At 42.3% G+C, this 21,018-nt stretch overlaps 1 protein-coding gene across 1 annotated transcript; it reads left to right on the plus strand.

Moving 5' to 3' along the window:
* Positions 1-1,751: 1,751 nt before the first annotated feature.
* On the plus strand, positions 1,752-20,722 carry LOC117057590 (vomeronasal type-2 receptor 26-like). Its single transcript, XM_033168435.1, has 8 exons — positions 1,752-1,894; positions 8,179-8,292; positions 11,073-11,373; positions 11,608-11,615; positions 13,188-14,031; positions 14,827-15,057; positions 18,602-18,728; positions 19,821-20,722. Exons 1-8 carry the CDS (start codon positions 1,752-1,754, stop codon positions 20,720-20,722), a joined length of 2,670 nt encoding a protein of 889 aa, XP_033024326.1.
* Positions 20,723-21,018: the final 296 nt, after the last annotated feature.

Genomic DNA, 21,018 nt, shown 5'->3' on the forward strand with positions numbered 1-21,018 from the left:
AGGGTAGTTGTGAAGATCTTCTCTATCTTAGCCTCCAGCCTTCAGTTGCTGGCTTACATCTTTACTCTGATCAAAACTGTGAGCTGTGGCTCAGTGCTTCTCATACAGATAACCTGTACTTCAATATCTTGTTCAACCAATGGCTGGCAGGGTGAGGAGCAACCGCATGTGAAATTTTTAAGAATTACTACCTTTCTGTAAACTGTCCTGAGCTAAACTGATCAGTGATCTAACTCAATGTGTGATTGCTTTCTAAGTTCCTATGACATTACAGTAATATTTTATGTGTGGGATAGTCATAATATACTGTGTTGCTCAGTCACATAACCTTGCAACCCTGTGTAGAAAACTACTTCCACTGTCAGGCTGAGGCAGAGCAACAGCTCTACAGGTGAGCATGGTTAGGGAGTGGTGTAATTTATGGCACCTTAGTTTACACCAAATTGCTTTATACCATCTTCTAGTGTGTAGGATTGCTCCCTCGGTGAGGCACAACCTTGTACTAAATTAGTCAGAATACACCAGAATTTCATAAATTGTTCATGTCTCAATCCCAATTCACTATTTATTTTATTTTATTTATTTATTTATTTATTTATTTATTTATTTATTTATTTTTATGTTTTAAATTTTCCTGCCTTCCTTAAAGGGTGGGGAGGGAGGGAAAAGCCTGGGATAAATTTGCCCATAATCTTTTTTCAATCTGCATTCAATCAAGCCCTCTCCAATCATAACCATCAGGTGTGGAGAAAACACATGAGGGAAGTTAGCAGGGGCAGCCCAAGATATTTTGTTGTTGAGGAGAAGAACTAAATTGCAGCCCCCTCTCCATTACAGCTACAGAAGGTGACTGGCGTGACAGTGGAATCACCCTTTAACACTGCAGTAGTGTGTCCTCCACTCTGACCAACTCCAATTGACCAACTTGGATACTACATTGCAAGCTAATGAACGCATACAGTCCTCTACTCCAACATATTGTCACAACTGCTTTCATCTACCAATTTGGGGAATAGGCCATAGAGCTTCAGCTAACAATAATGATGGTACCAGGTTCAAATGCTGGTATCTACAGGTGGGATTCAGAGACCCCTGTTTGAAAAGGTGGATAACCCATGCCAGTCAGCATAGACAATATGAGACTAGAAGTACAAATTGTCTGACTTAGTTTAAGGCAGCTTCTCATGTTTCTGATTTTGGCTCCAGATTTGGATCCACATCAATTTCTTTAACTACTATTGCCATTTTCTTCTTGTTACTCAAGGCTACCCAACTGAGTAAGAGATAATACTTCCCTTCAGAGATGACAATCATGTATTTATTTCACTATTCTCCAGAGAATACATCTTTCATCTGAGTTCCCTGTAATTAGCTAACAAACTGCAATTGATTCTGCTGCTTGCAGAATCCCCCTGAGAGCTATAGTAGCATAGTCAATAACAGAACTAATTAAAATACTGTAACTTTGGAATGAATATAACACCATCCCATACATTTCTGAACTAAGGAGCAGAATTCGGGAGAGATAAAGCTCCATGAGTTTCCTGTTTGATATGCAAGATCTTAAACTCCAAAGTTAGGGAGCAGGGACATACAAGGCTCGACAATGAAGGAACACTGATGTTTATATTACATCTGAAGACAGGCAGCAAGATCTCTACTAAAGATTAGTATTCAGGATGCCTGCATCAGTGGTATTGCATATGTTCCTACTGTCCAAAATATTGGCCATTTCTGTTGTTAAATATGGAATGCAGGATCCGTTTGATATTCTTCACAGGTATTATCAGCCTGGAGACATCATCTTTGGAAGCATTGGTTCTCAGAGCATAATCCTTTCCAGTGCGAAGGCTTTTGACCAACAACCTCCCCAGAAACTATCTGAAGAAGCAATGTAAAAAATACATTTTTCTACAGTATACCTAGGATATTTTCTATTTTACAAATTTGTTCTGTAGCAGTGCATGAAAGATACATTTTCATTACTAAAACTTTTAGCATGATGTGTTAAGGTATTTCCATGTTGACTCGCACTCCAAGATGACAAGAAAGTACAGCTGTTAAGGGCCACAGCTTTAGTAAGCATGATGTTTTTGCATCAGTAGTATTGCCTAATATTGATATGGTATGGTAATCCAGCTCCATTGCTACTTTGGAGTTGCAACACCGTCAATGGCAGAAAGATGGACCCAAGTCTCAGATTTCCTGTTCATTGGAATAGACACATGCTGCCTATTGGACTGATTGCCTCATGAAATTGAAGCTACCATTTAGCATTACAAGTTTTGAACTGGCAGCTAATGTCATCCCCATAGAATTATAAAGTTGGAAGGGAAATTGAAAATCTTCTGGTCCAATCCTCTCCTCAGTGCATGATAGCCATAATTGAAACATTCCTCCTTACTCTTGCTATCAATCTTTCACACAGGGTTTGGGCTAGCTTTGTAAAACAGAAGCAGATATCCTGTCTGATATTTTCATATTTCCCCATGATTCAGAAGTAGCAAAATAAATGAGAAAAAGAGAGGCATTTGAAGTACTTTTTCAGTTTATGGGACAGGAGATATTTAAGCTTAGAACTTGAATACAGAGTCTCAATAGAACACACCCTGGAAATATTCCACATAGAGATAATGTGGTTCAGCAGCTGCAGAAGGACACATGGAATCAATTCAGAGGGGCCAATGCATCACACATTAAAATACAAGTGCTGAAAAGTCTTGTAAAGAGAAACTTTATTAAAGTGTTTATACATTAATGCTAGATGCCTTCAATGGGGTGAATTGGAGTACTTAGTCTTAGAAGATATCATTGATATAGTGAGAATAATGGAAAACTTGTAGAATGGAAAGAGCCAGTGAAAAGAAATTACCTCATAATAAAATCTCCGTAAGAAGGAAAGAGAATGACAGAATGGCTTTACAGTGGTACCTCGGGTTAAGTACTTAATTCGTTCTGGAGGTCCGTTCTTAACCGGAAACTGTTCTTAACCTGAAGCACCACTTTAGCTAATGGGGCCTCCCGCTGCCACTGCACCGCCAAAGCACAATTTCTGTTCCTATCCTGAAGCAAAGTTCTGAACTTGAAGCATTATTTCTGGGGTAGCAGAGTGTGTAACCTGAAGCATATGTGTTGTTGTTGTTCAGTCGTTCAGTCGTGTCCGACTCTTCGTGACCCCATGGACCAGAGCACGCCAGGCACGCCTATCCTCCACTGCCTCCCGCAGTCTGGCCAAACTCATGCCAGTCGCTTCGAGAATACTGTCCAACCATCTCATCCTTTGTCGTCCCCTTCTCCTTGTGCCCTCCATCTTTCCCAAGCATATGTAACCTGAAGCATATGTAACCTGAGGTTCCAGTAAACTAGAAATCCCAGAACAGGGATATAGCTTAGTTCAGGTAGTTGTGTTTTGAGCCCTAAAACACCTCCCCAATGGAAATAAAGACAAAGTGACTCAGAATTAAATTTAAGTGTTAATTGGCAAATTTTGGCCACAATTTTATTGAAAAATTACACAAGTGTGACTGGTATTGGCTTAGGCATTGGTATCAAACTATATCTGGCTCCTGTCCGCCCTGCAGGAAACCATACCTACTGCAGAAATCTTGCTCAAATGCATGTGACCAAAATAAAAGAGCCTATTACCAAGTTAAACCACCACATTGTGCATTAAGTGTAGTCTAATAATGGAACACCCCAAGGGCATAGGTGTGTGTGTGTGGGGGGGGCAAATCTAGTAAAAAAATACTTAACTAACTGACTAATTGTGTCACAGATAACTCATTTCTGCCTCCCAACATAATACCTGTCACTCCTAAAATAAATCCTGGCTATGCCTATGGAACACCCCCCAACCCCCCAAAAATACTTTCAGTTGCCCTTCTCCCAAAGGATAAATGGGTAATCCCAAATTGATACAGAGGAATGAGTAGGTAGAAAACAGTATTGAGACTGGTACAGAAGGGAACGGATGTCTCAAGAAAACCCAATTCCATGTCCTCTAATAGCCTGGATCCTTAAACATAATAGGGCCCAGCCAGCCATTCACCCATGATCTTTCTCTTGGGCAAAATGGTGGGACAAAATGGTCCATGATACATTCAACCAGAGGAGATAGATCATTCCGTATTTGAAATGTTTGTACAATTTGGAAGTAGCACAATAACATTAATATGAGCTTTACATTGTTACAGTTTCAAATCATGACATGCTAGTGGAGTTGAAGGGGCTAGGACTTATAGGACAAATTATTCTAGATATTCTGGAAAATGCTTTGAAATGTGATAATCCTTTTGGAATATGTAATGAACCATGGTTGTGACAACTGTTATGTTGTACATACATTTCACAACACATGCAGAATTGAATATTCAGTAAGTGTAATATAGTGCATATGTTATATTTATTCATTATATGGGTCACTTTATAAAAAAAAAACAATATCCCATATAAATCTTTTTTTTAAACTAATTGGCATTATAGATACCACAACAGTTCTTCCTTTTTCAGATATGCCTGACTGCTTTCAATGCCAAGAAGATCATTATCCAAACGAGGATAGAAATGCATGCATTCCCAAGCATATACACTTCTTGTCATATGAGGAACCTTTGGGGATCATCTTAGCCGTTGGTGCTCTCACATGTTCATTGATCACAGCTCTAGTGCTAGGGATTTTCATGAAGCACCATGACACCCCCATTGTGAAAGCCAACAACAGGGAGCTCACCTACACTCTCCTCATCTCCCTTCTGCTCTGCTTCCTTTGTGCTTTGATATTCATTGGACAGCCTCAGAAAGTGTCATGTCTCTTCCGACAAACTGCCTTTGGCATCATCTTCTCAGTGGCTGTTTCTTGTCTGCTGTCAAAAACGGTGACTGTGGTTCTGGCTTTCATGGCTACCAAACCAGGATCCAGGATGAGGAAGTGGGTGGGGAAAAGATTGTCCACTTCCATTGTTCTTTCTTGCTCACTTATCCAAACAGGGCTTTGTGTTGTATGGTGGGAAACCTCTCCCCCATTTCCACATACTGACGCTCATTCCATGAATGATGAAATTTTATTAGAATGTAATGAAGGCTCCACTATCATGTTTTACTGTGTCTTGGGCTACATGGGTTTCCTGGCACTTACCTGCTTCAGTCTGGCTTTCTTTGCCAGAAAGTTACCTGACACTTTCAATGAGGCCAAGTTTATCACTTTCAGCATGTTGGTATTTTGCAGTGTGTGGCTGTCCTTTGTTCCAACCTATCTGAGCACCAAAGGAAAATACATCGTTGCTGTTGAGATCTTCTCTATTTTAGCTTCCAGCTCTGGGTTGCTGGGCTGCATCTTTCTCCCCAAGTGTTACATCATTGTAATGAAGCCTCAGCTGAACAATAGGGAACAACTAAGAGGGAAAAAACCTTGATTTTTTTAAATTGTGTAATACATCAGGTGTGTTGCTCTGTGAGCTATCCCAGTCTGTAGCTGCACTACAGGTGCCAAGTTCACCACTTTCAGCATGTTATATATAAAAGGAAAAAAGGAGAAGCCCGCAAACTAGACTGATTAGTCTCTTCAGCATGATCAGTAAACTCTGTGCAAGAACCTACAATGGAAACATTTTACTGAAACTGTGCAGAGAAGCTCCTCTGCAATCCTTAAATTTCTTAAAACAAGAGGTGGCCACTATATACCTGTAGCATTCAGATTAATTGAAGCCAAACCAATAGCACAACTTGTCTATGGTACCCAGCTGGGCCCCCTCTCTATTTTTTCCATCACTAGAATTTGTACAATCCAAAATTCTAAGATCAGCCCTCCAAGTCCCACAATGTGAAACTTGGGGGGGAGGGGCTCTCTGCTTGAACATATGTTCTCCAGAGCCAGCCTAATCCCCACACATTTTGGATAACCTTGATGTCCCCTAGATCCTCAGCTGGGGAATGGGAAGGATAAACGCCCAATGCCTGAGCCATTTGGAACAATAAAGTTGTAGCCAATTTTAATCCCATAGCACGGTGTCTTGAGTCATTATTCCACTCAGGAGATGCCTGGGGTTGGGGGGGGGACTCCACCTGTCCTTGCAATGGGCACCCATATCGGAGTGCCCTGTAGACTAATATCTGTGGTCTTATATATACTAACCTTTTGTTCTCTTTCACTCTTGTCTGATGTTCCTAACACTTCTTTAAGACTTTCTTAGCTACTTTTGGATTCTTATATATATATTCTGTTTTAACTTATTTTAGTGTTTTTTTTGTCTTTTTTATTTTAAATGACTTTAAAAGATTGTACCCTTCCCTCCTTATGCTAGCCTACGACTGTAATAAAGTGTTGTTGTTGTTGTTGTTGTTGTTGTTGTTGTTTGTTGTTAGTATTTTGAAGTGTTTGGTTATCCTTCATTGCAGCCTACCTGAGTTCTAAGAGGAAATACAGGGTAGTTGTGAAGATCTTCTCTATCTTAGCCTCCAGCCTTCAGTTGCTGGCTTACATCTTTACTCTGATCAAAACTGTGAGCTGTGGCTCAGTGCTTCTCATACAGATAACCTGTACTTCAATATCTTGTTCAACCAATGGCTGGCAGGGTGAGGAGCAACCGCATGTGAAATTTTTAAGAATTACTACCTTTCTGTAAACTGTCCTGAGCTAAACTGATCAGTGGTCTGACTCAATGTGTGATTGCTTTCTAAGTTCCTATGACATTACAGTAATATTTTATGTGTGGGATAGTCATAATATACTGTGTTGCTTAGTCACATAACCTTGCAACCCAGTATAGAAACCTACTCCCACTGTCAGGCTGAGGCAGAGCAACAACTCTACAGCTGAGCATGGTTAGGGAGTGCTGTAAATTTATGCCACTTTAACTTACACCAAATTGTTTTATACCAGCTTCTTGTGTGTAGGACTGCTCCCTCGGTGAGGCATAACCTTGTACTAAATTAGTCAGAATACACCAGAATTTCATAAATTGTTCATGTCTCAATCCCAATTCACTATTTATTTATTTATTTATTTATTTATTTGTTTGTTTGTTTTGAATTTTCCTGCCTTCCTTAAAGGGTGGGGAGGGAGGGAAAAGCCTGGGATAAATTTGTCCATAATCTTTTTTCAATCTGCATTCAATCAAGCCCTCTCCAATCATAACCATCAAGTGTGGAGAAAACACATAAGCAAAGTTAGCAGGGGCAGCCCAAGATATTTTATTGTTGAGGTGAAGAACTAAATTGCAGCCCCCTCTCCATTACAGCTACAGAAGGTGACTGGAGTGACAGTGGGATGTCCCTTTAACACTGCAGTAGTGTGTCCTCCACTCTGACCAACTCCAATTGACCAACTTGGATACTACATTGCAAGCTAATGAACGCATACAGTCCTCTACTCCAACATATTGTCACAACTGCTTTCATCTACCAATTTGGGGAATAGGCCATAGAGCTTCAGCTAACAATAATGATGGTACCGGGTTCAAATGCTGGTATCTACAGGTGGGATTCAGATACCCCTGTTTGAAAAGCTGGATAACCCATGCCACTCAGCATAGACAATATGGGACTAGATGTACAAATTGTCTGACTTAGTTTAAGGCAGTTTCTATTGTTTCTGATTTTGGCTCCAGATTTGGATCCACATCAATTTCTTTAACTACTAGTGCCATTTTCTTCTTGTTACTCAAGGCTACCCAACTGAGTAAGAGATAATTCTTCCCTTCAGAGATGACAATCATGTATTTATTTCACTATTCTCCAGAGAATACATCTTTCATCTGAGTTCCCTGTAATTAGCTAACAAACTGCAATTGATTCTGCTGCTTGCAGAATCCCCCTGAGAGCTATAGTAGCATAGTCAATAACAGAACTAATTAAAATACTGTAACTTTGGAATGAATATAACACCATCCCATACATTTCTGAACTAAGGAGCAGAATTCGGGAGAGATAAAGCTCCATGAGTTTCCTGTTTGATATGCAAGATCTTAAACTCCAAAGTTAGGGAGCAGGGACATACAAGGCTCGACAATGAAGGAACACTGATGTTTATATTACATCTGAAGACAGGCAGCAAGATCTCTACTAAAGATTAGTATTCAGGATGCCTGCATCAGTGGTATTGCATATGTTCCTACTGTCCAAAATATTGGCCATTTCTGTTGTTAAATATGGAATGCAGGATCCGTTTGATATTCTTCACAGGTATTATCAGCCTGGAGACATCATCTTTGGAAGCATTGGTTCTCAGAGCATAATCCTTTCCAGTGCGAAGGCTTTTGACCAACAACCTCCCCAGAAACTATCTGAAGAAGCAATGTAAAAAATACATTTTTCTACAGTATACCTAGGATATTTTCTATTTTACAAGGTCCCAATAGAGTTGGTAAATTTGTTCTGTAGCAGTGCATGAAAGATACATTTTCATTACTAAAACTTTTAGCATGATGTGTTAAGGTATTTCCATGTTGACTCGCACTCCAAGATGACAAGAAAGTACAGCTGTTAAGGGCCACAGCTTTAGTAAGCATGATGTTTTTGCATCAGTAGTATTGCCTAATATTGATATGGTATGGTAATCCAGCTCCATTGCTACTTTGGAGTTGCAACACCGTCAATGGCAGAAAGATGGACCCAAGTCTCAGATTTCCTGTTCATTGGAATAGACACATGCTGCCTATTGGACTGATTGCCTCATGAAATTGAAGCTACCATTTAGCATTACAAGTTTTGAACTGGCAGCTAATGTCATCCCCATAGAATTATAAAGTTGGAAGGGAAATTGAAAATCTTCTGGTCCAATCCTCTCCTCAGTGCATGATAGCCATAGTTGAAACATTCCTCCTTACTCTTGCTAGCAATCTTTCACACAAGGTTTGGGCTAGCTTTGTAAAACAGAAGCAGATATCCTGTCTGATATTTTCATATTTCCCCATGGTTCAGAAGTAGCAAATAAATGAGAAAAAGAGAGGCATTTGAAGTACTTTTTCAGTTTATGGGACAGGAGATATTTAAGCTTAGAACTTGAATACAGAGTCTCAATAGAACACACCCTGGAAATATTCCACATAGAGATAATGTGGTTCAGCAGCTGCAGAAGGATACATGGAATCAATTCAGAGGGGCCAATGCATCACACATTAAAATACAAGTGCTGAAAAGACTTGTAAAGAGAAACTTTATTAAAGTGTTTATACATTAATGCTAGATGCCTTCAATGGGGTGAATTGGAGTACTTAGTCTTAGAAGATATCATTGATATAGTGAGAATAATGGAAAACTTGTAGAATGGAAAGAGCCAGTGAAAAGAAATTACCTCATAATAAAATCTCCGTAAGAAGGAAAGAGAATGACAGAATGGCTTTACAGTGGTACCTTGGGTTAAGTACTTAATTCGTTCTGGAGGTCCGTTCTTAACCGGAAACTGTTCTTAACCTGAAGCACCACTTTAGCTAATGGGGCCTCCCGCTGCCGCTGCACCGCCAAAGCACAATTTCTGTTCCTATCCTGAAGCAAAGTTCTTAACTTGAAGCATTATTTCTGGGGTAGCAGAGTGTGTAACCTGAAGCATATGTAACCTGAAGCATATGTAACCTGAGGTTCCAGTAAACTAGAAATCCCAGAACAGGGATATAGCTTAGTTCAGGTAGTTGTGCTTTGAGCCCTAAAACACCTCCCCAATGGAAATAAAGACAAAGTGACTCAGAATTAAATTTAAGTGTTAATTGGCAAATTTTGGCCACAATTTTATTGAAAAATTACACAAGTGTGACTGGTATTGGCTTAGGCATTGGTATCAAACTATATCTGGCTCCTGTCCGCCCTGCAGGAAGCCTGGAAGGGTAAACAATCAGCAGAGGGAGCTCCATCAATCCGTATTGACTGGTGCTCACCCCTGGAGTCCCTGGGTCCTGGTATGGCCCTTACCCCTCTCGGGTTTCGGAGAAGACCCAGGCCCCCGGATTCCTTTAATGGAATACCCTTTAACTGGGGGGGGGCAGGTAATGGCCGGACCTCTCCTCCCCATATTCTCTTAAACCAATGCCAAACCGCTAAACCTTAGAAATTTGTGACAATTGCAAAGGACTAGGCAAAAACCAAGTGGCCACAGCCAATCTGCCACAATGGAAAACATTTCTACTCAGCCCCTGTTCCAAAACAAACCAACCGAAGTCCAAAGCAAGGCCATAGATAACCTAATTATTGGTTGGGCAGGTGGGTGTTCGGCAACACGAAGCAAGAGGAGTTCCCCACTTCACGCTGTTGGGAATATAAGCCCCCAACCCCAATGCTTGCCATGCTGCTGATTGGCTAAAGGCCATTAGCAGCCATGGCACCACTGGCTGGGGGTGTGTGTGTGTGTGCAAGCGCTGCCCTCAAGCCTGTTGGGGGAAATGTTCCAGGGCGGAGCACAACATGGCCCCTCTGTTAGGAGGATCCACCTTTAGTCTCAATAATCTACAGACTGGAAAGTTTCCAGATAACAATAATGTGCTTTATGTTGTACAAAAGCGGGAAAATGCTATGATTTGGCTTCAGGCAGGCATAGTTTTGTGACATTACTCCAATTCTGAAGGTGATAAAGGTAGGGACACAAAACATAGCATTTTCTGTGATGGCACTTCTCAACAACATCATGCCAAGGATAATTTGTTCCAGCCCCACATTTCTATGGCCATTAAATAGTTATATTATACGAATGTATTTAGATGCCATTTGAAAACAAACAAAAAAAGCATTTGAAAATAGAATTTTGTGATCTGTTTTGTTATATTGCTGATAAGGTAGGGGAAAGAAGCCAAAATAAGTAGATAAAATAATATAAATTATCATTATAATATAAATTATGAAGACTACAGCTCTGAACTCATTCTTGATCCAGGTGACATGGTACCTTACTTGTTGATTTGATATGCCAACATAATGCTGAGCACCTGAAAAAAGGATTACTTTATGAAGTGCTGGACTCCAGTATTGCAATGGTCAAAACCAACAACAATAAATAATTTAATAATAATGAGAAATGTGCATGATGCAATAGAAATATTATTACAAAGTGTAGAAAATGCATATAACACAAAATGCAAATCTTTTCATAGTGCAGTGACTAAGAACTACCAGCACATCCTGGCCTTCGTGTTTGCTATAAATGAGATCAATGAAAACCCCAAGATCCTACCCAATGTCACCCTGGGATTTCATATATATGACATCTACTCCAATGCTGCATTCACCTATCATGCTACAATGAAACTTCTTTCAACAAGAGACAGATTTATCCCCAACTATAAATGTGACTTCGAGGATAATCTTCTTTCAGTCATTGGGGCACTTCACTCAGAAACGTCTCACCACATAGCTAATGTTTTGAGAATCCACAAGATTCCACAGGTAGGATATGTGTGCAGAGTTTAGAAATGTACGGTTGTTGTTTTTAACCATTTTTCTTTTTTACCAGATGTGGCCTAATCTTTGAAAGACAGAGATAGGTACATTTCATGTAAAAATGTAGACCTTTCCATTTGTATGAATGCCATATGCAGATACATAGCATGCCATATGTAGTATAAACACCAACAACTGGGAAACACTCACCTGCGAGCGCTCCAATTGGAGAACAGCCTTTACCAACAGTGTCATGGGTTTTGAAATGGCCTCCCATCAGATGTCAAGGAGATAAAGAACTACAAAACTTTCAGAAGACATCTGAAGGCAGCCCTGTATCAGGAAGTTTTTAATGTTTCACATTTTATTATGGTTTTATATGTGGTGGAAGACACCCAGAGTTGTTGTTGTTGTTGTTGTTGTTGTTGTTGTTGTTGTTGTTAGGAACTACACATGACATCTAATTGGTGGTGCATGCAATATTTGGATAAGGACTTCCTAGTTTCCCATTGTCCTGGTGTCTTGACTGTTATTTGCCACATTTGTTATGAATTAGAAATAATTTGACCCATTTGAATGTCATAATCAAGTCATTTTACCCCCCCCCCCATTTAGTAATGTAGTAAACTTAATCAGAACATTTTTCTAGTCTGACCTGAAATGGGGAAGGGACTCTTTATTATACCCACAAATCATTTCTCCCTAGGCAAAATAATCATGGAAGCACAAACACATCTTATGAAGCGTTTCATTCTATTTTAATAGTGTTATATGTGATAGCAAAGAAGAAAACACTTCCCAGAGAATAATGAGAAATAAATAAAATGAATACTGCTACAGGAAACTCTTGAAACACTTGAAACAACAGGAAATATGCTATAGAAAAATATGAATTACTGGAAATAGTAAATGCAAACATATATTAGCCAATATTTAAGGATTAGGACCATAATTTCTTATTAGATAAAGCAATAATAACAATAGCAACAATGTTGCAAGGCTTTACTCTGCAGACATATATATTACTACTACTACTACTACTACTACAACAACAACAACTACTATACTACCAGCAATTGGTATTGGATGAGAGCAATATACTGAGACTGAATCCTGGAAAGATGGAGACACTGAGCGAGTGGCTCTCAGGTTCGGCAGTTGGGCAGTTCTAAGGTTCTAGACAGGGACGCATTCCCTCTAAAGAAACAGGTGCATATTTTTGAAGTGCTCCTAGGTACATTTCTGTCACTGGAGGTTCAGGTGACTTTGATAGCAAGGCATGCCTTTTGTAACCTGATGGTCGAATAAAGAGACAGATGAAAAGGCTTGATTGAACTGTTGGCATCCATCTGTCTTGAGAGACAATGGAGTGCACCTCTGAGGATGAAGTCAAACCACTGGAGTTCCTAGACTTTCCAGAGGAAAAGTGCCCCCTCTCAGCCTCGCCGATGTGGTCTGAAGAAAAGCAGAGCAATATGTTTGGCATCAGCTTGGTTGCAGGAGTTGACAGGTGAAGGCATACAAGGCGCCGCTTCATTAAACTATTCATTTATTTCTGCATTTGTTTTGTACATAGTGTACAACACTTAGATAAAACATTAATGGTTTGGAAATGTTTTTTTAAATAAATAAATGGCAGCATAAACATCCATGAACTGTTTCATGAAGTGTTATCCTGAGTTTCAGGAACCTATATACACATGGTTGTTTGTGGGTTATGGAATTCTAAACAGTAAGGTTAGGGGGGGAAAGGAAAGGAAGATAATTATAATTCTGCCTACTTCCCTCCAAATTGACCTTTAGCTTTTGTATGGCTCTACATCTTGGAGGACACTTCAAACTGAATTCCTTTCCTCCTATCGAATGGTCCCAGATGATATCCTCCAGTACATGGGGATTCTACAGTTACTCATTCACTTCAAATGGATATGGATTGGATTCATTGCCAACGACAATGATAAGAGAGAAATATTTGTGCATGCCATGCTTCCCTTATTTTCCCAGAAGGGCATCTGTTTAGCCTTTGTAGAAACATGCCCTTCAAGTCTGAGTTTTGATGAAGACGATGAGAATGGAGAAGTAATGAAAAAAGCGATTGAAATATACAACAGAGTCATGAGCAGCACAGCCAATGCATTGGTGTTCTATGGAGAAGCAGATTCCATAATCTTTTTGAGATGGGTACTATTTCTACCAGAGGTGGACGACACAATACAAAAGCCAAAAGGTAGGATCTGGATCCTGACAGCGCAGATGGAGTTGAAATCATTTGTTCACCAACGGCATTGGGATATCCAAGTCCTCCATGGTGCTCTATCTTTTGCAATCCACTCCAATGAGGTACAAGGGTTCAAGGAATTTCTTCAGGGCAGAAACCCTTCCAGTACAACGGAAGATGGTTTTATCAGAGACTTCTGGGAACAGGCATTTGGCTGTGTATTCCCAAACTCTGCTTTGGATGATGTGGTGGGTGATATTTGTACTGGAGGTGAGAGTCTGGAGAACCTTCCTGGGCCTTTTTTTGAAATGAGCATGACTGGTCACAGTTACAGTATCTATAACGCTGTCTATGCAGTGGCCCATGCTTTACATGCCCTGCTTTCATCCAGATCCAAATATATAACAATGGCAGAAGAAGAAAGAAGGAAACTTCAGAATATTGTACCGTGGCAGGTAAGGCCTGTGAGAAATATTAAATCATAAATGGCGTTGTCATTAATAACATTTCACTATTGATATCTTACATTATTTAACACAAGTAACATCATATAGAGAAAGAAGGGTTACAGTGTGACTTAAGACATACTCATACTCAAGTTGGGGCAAATTTGTGACACCCCACTCCCACTAAGAAGAAGATTCTGTTGATTTATCATGGTTGGGGTGGGTAGGTTTTGATTTGTTTAATTAGCTGATAGGCTGCCGGTAACACAAGTGAAGAGATGGTGGGGCAGTATTGGATTAAGGGTTCTCTTTGGCCACTTTACACTGCCTTGTGTGGGATCATTGGGAGAGGGGGGCTTTGCATGTGTGTTAGGGTGAATGCTGAGCTGTGGGGACTGTTGAGTACTTGTTAACTTTAAATATCCAATGTTCTCAAAGCATGGAGGTCCCTTGTTCCAAGACCAGAGATTTCACTTAGAAACATGCCAGACAAAGAGTGGGAGGGGGGAAGAGGGAGGGGAGGTAGAGAGACATGGCTTCTCCCATCTTAGTAACTTCCCTAACAGAACTATATTTTGATTAGGATAATTATGTGTGTTGGCTTGCAGATCTTCTAAGATGTCACATTGAATAAATGTAATGTTTTTTCCCCATGACAGTGTGGAAACCTTTTCAGTGGTGTTGACAAGGTCCAGGATAAAACAACAACGACCCAATACATTCCACAGTGGCTGACATTTATATCTCAGAGAAAATGGTTCAAGTTCCTTTTGTTAAGCATCTGTGTTTTCCTTTTCAATCTAGATCCACCACTTTCTGAAACAAGTCTCATTTAACAACACTGCTGGGGATGTAGTTTCCTTTGATCAAAATAGAGTATTAATAGGTGGATTTGATATTGTAAACTGGGTCACATTCCCAAACCAATCTTTTGCTCGAGTAAAAGTTGGAAAGATGGATCCTGAAACCCCAATTCCAGAGCAAGAATTCACTGTTAATGAAGATGCCATTGTGTGGCACAGCTGGTTTAACCAGGTAGGACTTAGAAACAGCAGTTTGTGCAGTTTCCTTACAGAGGTTTAATTTTGTTCTTAAGGGGTGGGGTCAGGGCTGCCTGGGAGGGGGTCCCGGCCAACAAAATGGCTGGGGCAGGTTCCACAGGGTGGGATGCACTGGGACAACCGATCTCAGTGATCACGGGCAGGAGGAGGAGTTACGCTAAGACCAGACCATGTCATTGCCGAGGAGGCAGGTTTAGTCGTTGTCTGAGGACTATTCCTGCCTCCGGGTCTGGTCCTGACCGGACGGATACTGGATTCAGCAAGGGATACCCACATGACCTGAAGATGCTGCTGTGCAATGCCAGGTCAATGTTGAATAAAACCACTGCCATCCACGACTTGATTGTGGATGGTGGACTTGACCTGGCATGTGTAACAGAGACTTGGTTGGATGAAGCGGATGGGCCTGTCCTTGCCGCTGCTTGTCCACCAGGTTTCTCTTACGCACAGCAACCCAGGCCATCTGGGCGGGGAGGGGGGGTTGCAGTGATTTTTAGGAAGTCATTAGTTTGCACCAGGCGTCCTATTGGGAAGACCCAGTTCTCTGAGTGCATGTTCTGGAAGTTGGGCAATAGGGGCAGTACAGGATTCCTTTTGGTGTACCGACCTCCCCGCTGCACCAAGGATTCCCTGCCCGAGCTGCTTCAGGTCGTGGCAGATGTTCTCCTGGAGTCACCTAGTTTGGTCGTCCTAGGGGATTTTAACATCCATGCCGACACGACCTTACAAGGGGCCGCTCGGGACTTCGTGGAAAGCATGGCCTCCATGGGGCTGTCCCTGAATAAGTCTGGTCCAACTCATAGCCGAGGACATGCCTTAGACCTGGTATTCACCTCTATGGATGTTGGTGATCTGACATTAAAAAAAAGTGAAACTAAAGAAGTGCCATGGTCAGATCACTTCCTGGTACAACTGGACTTCTCCGCAACCCTTCCCCTCTGCAGGGAGGTGGGACCAATTCGGATGGTCCGCCCCCGCCACTTAATGGATCCAAATGGTTTCCAGAGAGTGGTAGGGGATACTTTATCCCATGTTGATGGCCTTTCAGCCAATTCCCTGGTGGCCCGCTGGAATGTGGAGCTAACCAGGGCTATTGACTGTTTGGCTCCGAAGCGCCCTCTCCGGTTGCATGGAGCCCGGACAGCCCCGTGGTTTTCCCCGGAGCTGAGGGCGATGAAACAATCGTTGAGACGGCTAGAGCGCCGGTGGCAGAAAACCCATTCTGAATCCGACCGAACACAGGTTAGAGCTCAACGTCGAGCCTACCAAGTGGCGATAGCGACGGCGAAGAAGACTTTCTTCACCGCCTCTATTGCATCTGCGGAAAATAGCAGCAGGAGACTCTTTCAGGTGGTTCGGAATCTATCGGAGCCACCTTCGTCATCGGGGCCTGGTAGGGACCCCAAGATCTCCTGCAATGCGTTTGCAAAGTTTTTTGCAGATAAAATCGCTCAGATTCGGAAAGAGATAGACTCCACCGTGGGAGCAGGGCCAGGGTGGGAGAGTGCCAGAGTCCTGTCTAGTCCAGTTGCGTGGGATCAATTTCAGTCTGTTACCTCCGAGGATGTGGACAGGCTGCTTGGACGAGTGAAACCAACCACCTGTCTCCTTGATCCTTGCCCATCCTGGCTTATAAAAGCTAGCCGGGAGGGGCTGGGCGATGGGCTGCGCGGGGTGGTGAATGCTTCCCTCTGTGAGGGAGCCTTCCCAGCCCCGCTGAAAGAGGCGGTCATTAAACCGCTTCTTAAAAAAACATCTTTAGACCCGGCCAATATGGCCAACTATCGCCCAGTCTCAAATCTACCATTCTTGGGCAAGGTGATTGAGAGGGTGGTTGCTGAACAACTCCAGGCACGCCTGGAAGAAGCGGACCATTTGGATCCCTTCCAATCGGGATTCAGGCCTCACCATGGGACTGAAACCGCCTTGGTCGCGCTGGTCGATGATCTCCGGCGGGCTAGGGACAAAGGTGAGAGCTGTTTCCTAGTTCTGCTGGATCTCTCAGCGGCCTTTGACACCATCGACCATAACATCCTTCTAGACCGGCTAGAGGGGTTGGGAGCTGGAGGCACTGTTATACAGTGGTTCCGCTCCTTCCTCCTGGGCCGTGTTCAGAAAGTGGTGGTGGGGGATGAGTGTTCAGACCCCTGGGCTCTCACTTGTGGGGTGCCTCAGGGTTCTGTCCTCTCCCCCATGCTTTTTAATATCTATATGAAGCCGCTGGGAGAGATCATCAGGGGGTTTGGGCTGGGTGTTCATCAGTATGCGGATGATACCCAGCTCTACCTCTCTTTCAAATCAGAACCAGTGAAGGCCGTGAAGGTCCTGTGTGAGTGCCTGGAGGCGGTTGGAGGATGGATGGCGGCTAACAGATTGAGGTTGAATCCTGACAAGACAGAAGTACTGTTCTTGGGGGACAGGAGGAGGGCAGGTGTGGAGGATTCCCTGGTCCTGAATGGGGTAACTGTGCCCCTGAAGGACCAGGTGCGCAGCCTGGGAGTCATTTTGGACTCACAGCTGTCCATGGAAGCGCAGGTTAATTCTGTATCCAGGGCAGCTGTCTACCAGCTCCACCTGGTACGCAGGCTGAGACCCTACCTGCCCGCGGACTGTCTCACCAAAGTGGTGCATGCTCTGGTTATCTCCCGCTTGGACTACTGCAATGCGCTCTATGTGGGGCTGCCTTTGAAGGTGACCCGGAAACTGCAATTAATCCAAAATGCGGCAGCTAGACTGGTGACTGGGAGTGGCCGCCGAGACCACATAACACCGGTCCTGAGAGATCTGCATTGGCTCCCAGTACGTTTCCGAGCACAATTCAAAGTGTTGGTGCTGACCTTTAAAGCCCTAAACGGCCTCGGTCCTGTATACCTGAAGGAGCGTCTCCACCCCCATCATTCAGCCCGGACACTGAGATCCAGCGCCGAGGGCCTTCTGTCTGTTCCCTCACTGCGAGAAGCAAAACTACAGGGAACCAGGCAGAGGGCCTTCTCGGTAGTGGCGCCCGCCCTGTGGAACGCCCTCCCATCACAGGTCAGGGAAATAAACAACTACCTGACATTCAGAAAAAACCTGAAGGCAGCCCTTTTTAGGGAAGTTTTTAATGTTTGATATTGTTGTATTTGGTTTCTGTTGGAAGCCGCCCAGAGTGGCTGGGGAAATCCAGCCAGATGGGCGGGGTACAAATAATAAATATTATTATTATTATTACAGAGGCATTGGGCTCATCCACACTTCTTTTTTGTGTCATGCTTTCTAGGCACAGGTCTGGGATTTCGAAATCCATGTCTGAGTGGTTTGGCTTTTATTTTAATAAAATATTTTCATTTTTCTCTCACTGCTTTCCCTGAGGAAACCCACTGGAAAATGAAATGAAATAAAACAAAATTATCACTGTTAGTAATGCATATTTTTTTAAGAAAATGGGCATCCTTTTCTGAAGATCTTCCCCTATTCTTAATTAACAATGACAGAATGCCACACAAAATTCACATTCTTCCCTTTCACTTATGGATTAGGTGCAGCCCCTTTCTCTATGCAACGATCACTGCCATTCAGGTTATAGCAAGAAAAAGAAGGAAGGACAGCTGTCTTGCTGTTATGACTGCATTCTGTGTCCAGAAAATAAGATATCAAATGAGAGAGGTAAGATTAGTTGCACACAGCGTTATCAAATAAGTTGTACATAATTCAGAGAATAATGCATGCAGGCCTCAACATCAAAAAGTAATCTCAACAGATAATTGGAATAGGTGTGGGGAACCTCTGGCTCTCCAGATATTGCTGAACTACAATTGCCATCAGCCCCAGCATTCATGTAAATGGCATGGGATGATGGGAGTTGTAGTTCAGGAACGCCTGGAGGCCAAAAGGTTACCCATACCTACTGCAGAATGAGACAACAGACAATAGCACAATGGTTAAAACCAGAGTGGCGAAAATGTTAAGCCCAAGGGCCTCATATTCCTATGAACAGATTTTCAGGCATGTATCCAGATATAAAAGTAGATGGATCAAATTATGACTCTTGCCTTAATACAATAGACAACATTCCAGCTACACTAAAGATAAATTCATGCACTTTCACACACCTCCCTTCCCTCTCAATCCAGGCTAGCAAGAGGCATTATCATTGTTAAAAGGCACAGTCCATCCAGACAAAAGCGATCTAGGAGGATGCTGAGCTCTGTGGGGTTTGTGGGGACTGAGTCCTCAGGTAAGGAAAGAGATAGCTAGAGGATGTGAGGTTCCAGTCCCATTGGGTAATAGCTCAACACTTAATTTAACTGTAATTAATGATTTGCAATAAGATAACTGATAATCCAATCCTCTATGACAGCATAACAAAAGTTTGCACCAATTCTGCAACACCGCAGCGCTACACTGGCTTGATATTAATAGGTCAGTGCTTTTCATTGCTGGCCCTTATCCAGTGCAAGCTGAGGGGGCTCCTGACTCTTCCATCCAATATCAACTGGGCTGCATTTGGAAAGAAGAAGTTTCCTGAACCTAGACCTCTCCCTAAAACACTTCAAGGCAGCCAGCAATAAGAGGAAGCTTGGGAAGATGTTATTTCATAAAGGGAATAACTCCAAGCAGACACATACAAGTTCATATGGGATATTTATTCAATTTTGGGTCACTTTATATATATATAAAAAACACAAGATCCCATATAAATCTTTTTTAAAAAACAAATTGGCATTATAGATACCACAACAGTTCTTCCTTTTTCAGATATGCCTGACTGCTTTCAATGCCAAGAAGATTATTATCCAAACGAGGATAAAAATGCATGCATTCCCAAGCGTATACACTTCTTGTCATATGAGGAACCTTTGGGGATCATCTTAGCCATTGGTGCTCTCACATGTTCATTGATCACAGCTCTAGTGCTAGGGATTTTCATGAAGCACCATGACACCCCCATTGTGAAAGCCAACAACAGGGAGCTCACCTACACTCTCCTCATCTCCCTTCTGCTCTGCTTCCTGTGTGCTTTGATATTCATTGGCCAACCTCAGAGAGTGACGTGTCTCTTCCGACAAACTGCCTTTGGCATCATCTTCTCAGTGGCTGTTTCTTGTCTACTGTCAAAAACGGTGACTGTGGTTCTGGCTTTCATGGCTACCAAACCAGGATCCAGGATGAGGAAGTGGGTGGGGAAAAGATTGTCCACCTCCCTTGTTCTTTCTTGCTCACTTATCCAAACAGGGCTTTGTGTTGTATGGTGGGAAACCTCTCCCCCATTTCCACATACTGACGCTCATTCCATGAATGATGAAATTTTATTAGAATGTAATGAAGGCTCCACTATCATGTTTTACTGTGTCTTGGGCTACATGGGTTTCCTGGCACTTACCTGCTTCAGTCTGGCTTTCTTTGCCAGAAAGTTACCTGACACTTTCAATGAGGCCAAGTTTATCACTTTCAGCATGTTGGTATTTTGCAGTGTGTGGCTGTCCTTTGTTCCAACCTATCTGAGCACCAAAGGAAAATATATTGTTGCTGTTGAGATCTTCTCTATTTTAGCTTCCAGCTCTGGGTTGCTGGGCTGCATCTTTCTCCCCAAGTGTTACATCATTGTAATGAAGCCTCAGCTGAACAATAGGGAACAACTAAGAGGAAAAAAACCTTGATTTTTTTTTAAATTGTGTAATACAACAGATATGTTGTTCTGTGAGCTATATCCCAGTCTGTAGCTGCACTAGAGCTCTACAGATGCCTACTAATTTATAAATAATTTTAGAGGCAAGATGTTGTTGAAATGGTTCTCCCTTTATAAAGACATCTTGAAATTCCCTGTCTGCCACTGAAATGAGGGCTCAACCACAGTGTTTTACTGTGCCTTGAGCTTTACGGTGCCTTTCCTTTCCCAGAACCTCCATGAAGCCAAGTTCACCACTTTCAGCATGTTATATATAAAAGGAAAAAA

Source organism: Lacerta agilis, chromosome 14 (assembly GCF_009819535.1).
Source record: "Lacerta agilis isolate rLacAgi1 chromosome 14, rLacAgi1.pri, whole genome shotgun sequence".
In the NCBI taxonomy this organism is placed as follows: Eukaryota; Metazoa; Chordata; class Lepidosauria; order Squamata; family Lacertidae; genus Lacerta; species Lacerta agilis.